The sequence below is a fragment of the Mustela nigripes genome, chromosome 2, assembly GCF_022355385.1.
Source record: "Mustela nigripes isolate SB6536 chromosome 2, MUSNIG.SB6536, whole genome shotgun sequence".
NCBI classification, from domain to species: Eukaryota; Metazoa; Chordata; class Mammalia; order Carnivora; family Mustelidae; genus Mustela; species Mustela nigripes.
Window position 1 is genome coordinate 51,530,391 of NC_081558.1, and position 9,138 is coordinate 51,539,528.

The 9,138-nt window shown below is 47.9% G+C and overlaps 2 protein-coding genes across 14 annotated transcripts in view; one reads left to right on the top strand and one right to left on the bottom strand.

Moving 5' to 3' along the window:
- TTLL3 (tubulin tyrosine ligase like 3) overlaps positions 1-2,451 on the top strand; it is a 27,519-nt gene extending 25,068 nt beyond the window's left edge. For 10 of the 11 annotated variants that reach the window (XM_059390259.1, XM_059390265.1, XM_059390262.1 and 7 more), the window contains one exon: positions 3-2,451. In XM_059390259.1, coding sequence (XP_059246242.1) covers positions 3-296 — 294 coding nt within the window. In that variant the 3' untranslated portion in view covers positions 297-2,451. The remainder of the gene's footprint in view (positions 1-2) is intronic. The other variant, XM_059390269.1, reaches the window with a different exon arrangement.
- The window catches only part of RPUSD3 (RNA pseudouridine synthase D3), a 14,150-nt gene extending 5,063 nt beyond the window's left edge, over positions 1-9,087 (bottom strand). Inside the window, exons 1-9 of one of the 3 annotated variants that reach the window (XM_059390275.1) lie at positions 8,963-9,087; positions 8,509-8,648; positions 7,620-7,664; positions 7,379-7,478; positions 6,605-6,712; positions 6,438-6,522; positions 6,094-6,217; positions 3,798-3,937; positions 2,540-2,979 (exon numbers count right to left, since the gene is read on the bottom strand). In XM_059390275.1, coding sequence (XP_059246258.1) covers positions 2,788-2,979; positions 3,798-3,937; positions 6,094-6,217; positions 6,438-6,522; positions 6,605-6,712; positions 7,379-7,478; positions 7,620-7,664; positions 8,509-8,648; positions 8,963-9,087 — 1,059 coding nt within the window. In that variant the 3' untranslated portion in view covers positions 2,540-2,787. Of the gene's footprint in view, positions 1-2,539; positions 2,980-3,797; positions 3,938-6,093; positions 6,260-6,433; positions 6,523-6,604; positions 6,713-7,378; positions 7,479-7,619; positions 7,665-8,508; positions 8,649-8,962 lie in introns of those variants that run through there. The other 2 variants (XM_059390277.1, XM_059390276.1) reach the window with 2 other exon arrangements.
- Positions 9,088-9,138: the final 51 nt, after the last annotated feature.

Here is a 9,138-nt window from a genome sequence, read left to right on the forward strand (position 1 = left end):
AGCGCCTTCGTGGTCCCCATCCTGGAAGTACCTTGTGGCCTCTACCTTTTGAAGTTGGAAATCTTCCTAGCACCTACAGGAAGATCAAAGCCAAAGGCAAGTTCAAGACCAGACTCTGTGACAAACCCAAGGCTGAGGCATGCTTCATGAAAACACTGAGCCTTCCAGGACCCCTGCCCTTTATCAAAGCATACCAGGAACTAGGGGGCATGGGGGACGTGAAGCCAGAGAAGCCCTTGCTTTGGTCCTCACTGCCCCTGTCCTGGATGCAGCGCCAAATAAAAAGAAGCAAGTGAAGTTTCCTGGGCTTGGCTCCATTTCTGTTGGATGGTGAAGAGAGAGTAGGCTGAGGCCCTGTGCCCCAACATCCAGAGTGAGAGCTAGAGGCTGTCAGACACCCTTCCACAAAGCAAAGGGCCAGAATTCCACCCCATAGCAACAGGCATGGGGTTTCCTATGCAGTGTCTCTCTGGCATCTCTGATCTTGGATTGGGGGATAAGCCTCACTTTGTAGATGAAGAAACGGGAGTCTGAAGGAGGAGACATGGCTTGCCCAAGATCATGTGGCAATGAGAAGGCTAGGACGTATTGCCAGACTGCTCACCACTGGGAGATCCCCAAGGCCCAAGTCCAGGGGAGAACCTGGCCCAGCAGCAGAGTAACATCTAACAGGTGTCAGATTTACACCACGAGATGGGGGAAGGATGGACCTCACCTAAACACCAGCCCTTCTCCAGAGCGAGTTGGTCTGTTCCTTCCTCAGCAAGGGCCCATGGTCTCCTAGAAAGAAATATCCGACCAGCCACACCCATCTGAAAAACTGGTATTTCTTAGTTGTAGTAAGTTGAATGTTAGCCTCCCTTCCCCCAAAAGATATATCTGCCTGGAACCTGTGAATAAGTTAATTTGGAAAAATGGTCTTCATAGATGTGATTAAGTTAAAGATCTTGAGATGAGAGTACTCTGGATTATCCAGGTGAGCCCTAAATGCAATGACAAGTGTCCTTAGAAGACGCAGACATGAGAAGACCATGTGAAGATGAGGGCAGACTGATGTGATGTGGCCATAAGTCAAGGCTTGCAGCCACCAGGAGCTGGAAGAGGCAAGGATTCATCCCTAGAGACTTCAGAGAGCACAGCCCTGTTGACACCTTCATCTCAGACTTTTGGCCTCCAGACAGATCTCTGAGAAAATCAGTTTCTGTTATCTTAAGCCACTCAGATTGTGGTAATTTTGTTACAGCAGTCCTAGGAAACCAATACGCTAGTCAAGTGAAGATACATACACTCTGCCAGCATCTCTGACATAACTGAACCAGGAAATGCACATGAGCAGCTTCACACCAGTGTTGTGCTAAGAGCTGAATGATGATGTTAACAGTAGAATGGATCAACTGGGAGAGTCATGCACTGGAATTCAAACCCATAGCACACAACACAGATGCATTTCACAGTGTGGAACAAGAACAAATCGCTGAAGAGTATATACATAGATAGCACGACTCCATTTACGGAAACTTTAGAATTGGGCTAAACAAAATATGTTGTTTAGGGATGTATATTTGGTGGAAAAACTTAAGACAAACAAGGAAAGCTCCCATGTCAGGGAAGGGGCCTCCAACCTAGACTGAACAGTAGAACCCCTCCGGGAGATTCAAAAAAGATCGATGCCAGAATCTCCAGCCCAGACTGATTAAATTGGTATCTTTAGGGTGCAGAATCCCAGGGAAGGAAGGGGCTTTTTAAAAGTTTCACTGAGGGGGTTCTAATGTGGGGCCAGGGTTGAGAACTGCTACCCTAACAGGGAAGGAGAGGTATGTTTCTATTTCGTGCCAAGTGGTGCTTATATGGGAGTCGCCTTATAATTACTCTTTAAATCACAGAACTATTTATGTACTCTTCATATGTTTGATATATCTCACAATTTTTTCACATAAAAGGTCTAAGGTCTTTACTTATATGAAGTCCCTGGAGTAATCAGATTCATAGACACAGAGGAGAATGGGGCTACTGGGAGGTGGGAGGATGGGGTGTCAGTGTTTAAAGGGGCAGAGTTTCAGTTCTTCAGGCTGATGGGATGTGACAGTTGCACTACAATGTGAACATACTTAATGCCACTGAACTGCTCACTTAAAAATGGTTAAGATGGCTGGGGCACCTGGGTGGGTCAGTGGGTTAAGCCTCTGCCTTCGGCTCAGGTCATGATCTCGGGGTCCTGGGATTGAGTCCCATATCAGGCTCTCTGCTCAGCAGCGAGCCTGCTTCCCCCTTTCTCTCTGCCTGCCTCTCTGCCTACTTGTGATCTCTGTCTGTCAAATAAATAAATAAATAATCTTTAAAAAAATGTTTAAAACAAATGGTTAAGATGGTAAATTTTGTTATATGTATTTTAGCACAACTAAATGACAAAAAAGTTAGATATTTCCTCTCAGCTAGAACTGGGACAGAAACAGCCAAATAAAATTGCATACTGAACTCAGCAGAAAGTATGCTCCATGATAAACGTTTACTTTCTCAGCAAATCGTCAAAACCATACTATGAGGTAGGTACTTTTATTAACTCAGCAGAGAGGTGAAGTCATCTGCCTAACACCATACAGCAAGTGGCCTAGCCAGGCCCTGATCTTAGGTTTGTCCGAATGCAGAGCCCAGGATCTTAAAGCATGGCCTCAGTGCATGTTGAGCACTGACCTCATTCTCCTCAGGCCTGATGGTAGGTTCATCCTCCTCTCCCCTCACCTCCATCCCCACTGTTTGCCAGTGGAAACAGAAGGAACAGAAGGAGGACTATTGTTGGCGGAGCCCCAGGCACTGTAGGGTCCTGGAGAAATAAGGGGGTAGGGGTGCCAGAAGCTTCATGGGGGCCTCCCTGGGCCTCATGCCTGGAAGATGGAGACAGCGCAGGTGGAGATGCAAGGGCAGTTGGGCAGCCTGAGCCGGGGTCAGGCAGAGGCGTCTGAGGAGGGCTTCGTCCAGGACCTGGGGCGGGAGAGGCATGTCAGCATTCAGCCAGGTTGAGTTCCAACCAGCTCTAACCAAAAATGGAAGTAAGGCAGGTCTTCCCTCCCCTGCTCCCTCCCTGTCCATAGTTTCTTATTTGTATTCTCTACACAAACACACACTCACATATACCATCACACTATGGCAGAGACTGGCTAGCGTTCATCAAATCAGTTCCCACCTGGCACACAGCTAAACATTTTTGAGTCCCTCTTGCAGTTTTATTAACTGTATGCCACGTGATAGTTTTAGCCAATGGAACAGGAGTGCAAGTATAAGCAAGCCACTGCCAGACCTGACTCATGAAAACCTCCCAAATGGACCTGCACTGTACTGTCTCCCTTCATCTGCTGGCTGCATGGCAATGCCTGGGTCCCTGAGTGACCTTGGGGTAAAGCCCATCCCTACCCCACCCCCATTCATTAGATTTAATGGGAGGGAAACTGTTGTGTTAAACTCTGGGACTTTGGGGTAACTCTGTTAGAGCACATAGAGTAACCATAACCCACACACAATTATGTTTAGTCCTTACACCAGGGACATAAAGAACAACGGACTTAAAAGGGCCTTGAGAAATCAGCTGGTTCAAGTCCCTTATTGAACAGATGGGCAGAACAAGGCCTAAGAGAGGGGATGTTACTTGCTCAAGGCACACAGTAAGACAGGGCTTATAAATAGCTCTGGAAGCCAAGAGGGCGGCCACTCAGTCCTAGACTTCATAGCTAATGTCTGAAGGTGCTGCCCACCCTCACCCCACAGCCCACCCCCCGAAACAATAGGTAGGTGGGTGTGGGTACCTGTCTTTGGGGCTTGGTGCTCTCAGCTGGCAGTAGAAAGCGCTGGCCCAGGACAGTGCCCACACGGGCAGAGTATGTGTGATCCCCAAGCACAGGGCAGAGCTGTAGTACCATGTGTACCTGGAGTTGACTGGGGAACACTGGGGGACAGGAGACAGAGGACAGATGGTAGGCAGTTGCTCTTTCTGTCCCACCCAGGATCATCATCCCCTCCTCTCCTCTGGGGAAACACCACCACTCTGCTCCCATTTACAGATCACGTGGTTTTAGTGAGGTCAATGCTACCGCCCGACTCCAGAGCAGGGCGCAAGAGCAGGTCAGCACCGTCATAACCATCAATCTACCCAGCCTGTAAGATTCGCTCATGAAGAGATACAACCCTGAATTTACTGCTGAAGCTACTGGAAACAAGGAATGCTTTTTCCTGCTAGGGTACTAAACTGGTGGGTGCAGGCCTGGAGCTGCCAGAGCCTCTGGCCATCTCTACCGTGCCCAGAGGAGAGCCTGTGGGAGGGAGAAGCCAATATGCAGGAGGCAAAAAGAAATGCAGAAAGAACATCCCGAGGACATCCTCTGAGCCTCAAGATCTAGCCATGCCTAAACTTTAAGTTATGGGAGCCAATACCTTCCCTGTTTTTAGCTTACCCCAATTTGAACAGGTTTTGGGGAAACCTGACAAAGAAATGGGGAGCTATGTGCTAGGCATGGTACAAAGTGCTTCACATATGTAAATTTATTTAATCCTCATGACAGCCTGATAAGGGGGTCCTATCATCATTCCCATCTTCACACAGGAAAACTGAAGCTCAAAAAGAAGTGACTTGCCCACTACCATTAGCTGGGATTCAAACCCAGGAGCTACTACTCTGCTTCCATGTCTAGCAATATGGTGGACTGGATAATCTAAAAAATTTCTTGCTCTAAACCACCTAGAAATACCAGAAAAATATAAGAACCATCCTTTTAAATACAGAGCTGGGCAGAGGAAATTAAGGTCCCCAAGACCAAAGCCAGTGGAAAACAAATCCACAGTACACAAGTGCCAACGTTTCATCTATTCCAGGGATGCTGCAAATCTTGGTATCCAGGGGTCTTGGGTTTAAGTAGCTACCTAGGGGCCAGGGCTGAGGCCTTGGTACCCAAATGAAATCCTAGAGGAGCTACATCTTCAGTAAAGGGGTGAACCAGGAGAAAAAGCTAGCCACCGATGAAGACAGGTCATCACCTTAGGTATGGGTGAAGGGAGTGAAGTTTTCCCCTGAGAATTCACAACCATGAGCCCACTCTCACAGGTTTGGGACTCAATACCAGCGTAATCTGTGAACTTCCAACCAAGACATTAATATTCAAAGAGAACTTGAAACTGATAGCTCTGGGGCATTTGGCAGAACCAATGGCAGAACCACTCCCGAGGGCCCTACTTACAGTGAGGTAACAAAAGATTTCCACAGATAGAGGCCCAGCTGAACGTGAATCCACATTCCTGAATCACAGAGCAATGAAAATCTACCAAGTATGAGAGTCAGCATGAAACACCATAGGATTAGGCTCTCCAGAACTTCAGACAATGAAAATACAGAAATATATATAGAATAGAAATATAGAAATATCAGTATGTTTAACTTGAACAAATATGAGAAAAAAAGATGCTCTATATTTTTCAGGGCCATTTTTATTTGTAAAACAACCAAATAGGACTCCTAGAAGTGAAAGAAAAATACAGTCAATGGATGGGCTGAATTGGCAGATCCAACTGAAAAGAAAACTATTCACCTGGAAAATAGATCTAAAGAAATTACCCAGATGAAGAATTACCGGGATGAAGAAATGAAAAATATGAAAGAAAAGAGACCTAGTAAGTAGAATGAGAAGGTCAGACACCTCTCTCAGGCATTCAGAAGGAAGAGAACAGAGAAAATGCAAGAGGTGCAACATTTGAAGAGAAAGAACTTTCTGGGATTGATGACATAGATTTTCAGACTGAGGAAACAAAGTGAATTCTAAGGAAGATAAATAAAACTGAGCCCACACACCTAGATTAGGCACAGTGAAACCACAGAACAAAACTTAGAGATCAAAAACTTAGAGAAAAAAAAAATAGATGGGCTACAAAGGAATGACCATCAGACTGGCAGCAGAAGCGCTGTCTCCTCCAGCTGTGTCTGACTACTTCCTTCTTAGAGACCATCAAATGCTCCCCAAGCTGCCATTACCACCACCACCACCTTCTTCCCACTCCCCCTCCCCACGCCCCAGCCAAATACAGTTGTGAGGGCTGGCAAGGTTCCAGACCCACCTGTCCGTGGCTGCAGCTGGACCAGGGCACAGCCAGAGCCCATGGCCACCACATGGAAGTGGCTGAAGGTCCTCTTGACACCTTCTTGGAAGTCTTTCCGGGATGGGGACTTCACTGGAATTACCTGTGGTGTCAGCCCCCAAGAATGAACAAGCTTCACACATATCTGGCAGCTCACCCAGACCCTCTCTGCTCCCAACAGATGGAGCCAGAGTATAAGCAGTGGTCACTTGCCTGTTTTAGGGGACAAGAGAGCCAGCCACCCCAAGTCTATACACTTGACTCCTCTTTAGGGATCATATATTTGGAGAGTCCCCTCCTCTTCCCTCCCAGACCTGACTTACTAGATCAACACCATCAATGTGTTCCAGTTTCAGAGTTGCCTGGATATCCCCCTCAGAAGTAGCTGGAATCCCATCAGTGACAGCACTGAGAAAGAGGCAGGAAGAGGTCACAGGACGGCTTGCCAGGACTTTCCTACTGCCCCGGGGAGCCTCCCATCCCCTCTCACCAGTAGGTGGCTGTGGGTCTCTGGGCTCTCCGTGAGTGGATGAAGAACTTCTGCAGGCGGCTCGCTGTCTGAGGACAGCTGGAAAGGAGTACAAGCCCAGAGGTGTCTCTGGAGAAAGAGGATAAATCACAGAAGTTAAAGTCTTCTGGGCTCACCTACAAAAAAGGGAGACCCCTTGGAAGGAACACAGGCCTGCTTAAGGCCAAGAGGTCACACCAGTACTATAACCCTGACTTCCTCATGTTTAATAATAAGACTACATAATTTAATGAGTTTCTCATTCTCCACTGGTTCCCAAGGAGCTCACAGCCAAATGTTGTAACAATTACCATCCACTGCTGAATGCCTACAATGTGCTGGGCACTGTAGTAGGAATTTTGTATATATTGGCTTGTAAATAATTAAATTCCCCAAAAGCATATTTCATCTCAAGTACCAGCTCTAATTGATGGCAGTTAGAAGAAAGAATATTGTGGATCAACCAGCAATGCCTGCCATGATTATGGGATTGAAGAAGTGACTGCACACAAAGCACTGCTCTACTTTATGATTAAGGGAACTGAGGCTCAGTGAAGTTTCATGCTTTGCCTAAGATCACAGTTTGTGCACACGGATATGAACCCAGATCTGTCCGCTCCCTCCTTTTCCTTGCATCCTTCCTCTGTGATCCCAAACCAGCCTAGGGAACATGTCTCAGCCTATTTCCAAGCAACTGCTCCCTCACCCAAGATGGAGGCCTGTCCTGCTATTCTCCCATCACCGCCCACCACTTACTTCCCAGATGCCTGGACAACCTGGAGCTCCCGATCCTTAAGCCCCAGCGACTGGCTCAGCTCTGGCAGCACCGAGAACAATGTCAGCTCCCCTGGTTTTCCTGGGGCGGGGGGGAAAGAAGGAAAAGTACAAGCTGCTCTCAGAGGCCTTTGGCTTCATGCCACCATCTCCTTCTTTTCATTATCCAATCCCTCAGAGCCATCAAACCCTATTCCACTACCTCCCCTCCCCCTGACCATACCTGTCACTGGTAGACCTGGTGGCTTATTCAGTGTAACAAGAGGTCCTAGAACATACAGTATGTGAGCATCAGTGACACAAAAGCAGCAACTGGAGTTTATAAAGTACTTTCTCAATTCAACTTCTCTTGTGTCCCCACTACAACTCTCAGACATGAGTTATCAACCACACCCTAAACAGAAGTTCTTTCAGTCCTTGGCATATGCTAAGCTTGTTGCCACTTTAGGCTTTTATACCTGCTGTCTCCTCAGTCCCTGATTTTCACCTGTCTGGCTCTTTCACATCATGTTGGCTCAAATGTCACTACCACAGAGAGGCCTGAATCTCCATCTAATGTCAGCCACACGGTTATAACACCCTGATCAGTAGTAAGTACCTTGTCCATTTATTTCTGGTTAACCCATTTCTCCCACTCAAATATTGGCTCCCTCAGAGTAGGAACCATATTTATCTTGTTCAGCACGGTATAACTGTGTCTGGAACAGTGGAATAGAACCTATGCTCAGTAAATAGCTGAGAAAATTAAATCACTGGCGACTTGGGTCCACAGAAATTATTTTCCTAAAGTCACACAGTAAGGTGATTACAGAGCTTAGATCTGATTTCAAAGCCTACGTTTTGTCCATAAATAATTTATTATGACAATTCTTATTACCAAGTGCCTACCATGTTCAAGGCTCTCTAGTTATTTGCACCCTCACACCCCTATTCCCATGATGCTGAGGCTTGGGCAGATTACGTGGCTGGTTCCAGGTCATACCACTAGTGGGAGGCAGAACCCGGATATGACCCGCAAAGATTTTGTTAGGGAGCCCAGTCAGCCCGCAGAAGGCTCTGAGCCGCAGGCTGCCCTCCCAGATCTCTGTGCAGCTGCCCCTCCCAGCCCTCACCTCTCTGGTCCACTACGGCTGCCCTCAGCACATCAACCAGCCCTTCCCGGGTGAGATTCTCTAGCTGCAGCACCCCCGCGAATGGCTGGTCCCCCAACGGCCCAGACCGCTTGCTGGATCCTCCTCGGCGCAGCTGATGTCTGGAAAAGGTGGGGTAAGCAACAGGGAGATCACTGTTTCCTGAGGTGTGTCCATTCTTATCTTCACACATCTTAAATCCTGCCACCTCCTACAAATGCCTGAAAATGCCTGGATGAGCCTCCCGAAAATTCATAAACAACGGCGCCCATTTTGCAGGAAGGACGTGAAGCTCAGAGAAACCAAATGAGTAGTTCAGGGTCACACAGTAGTAGCGGAATTAGAATCCATGCCCACCTAAATCCAGATCCCACACACACCTTACCCCGGCCCCAACGTCCCACCCACACAAAGAGGCAGAGGGAGGCCTAATCACCCGGCTTCGGTGCCAAAGCTTGAGGCCTGGGACCCTGGGCGGACCCCCGGCCCCCGCCGGCAGCCACACCAGACTTGGCGCAAAACCCGACAGCTAGCCATCTCCCCAGCGGCGACAGTGCGCATGTGTCCAGAAAGGCCGACACGCTCAGCTACAGTGCGCTGATTGGTCAGATT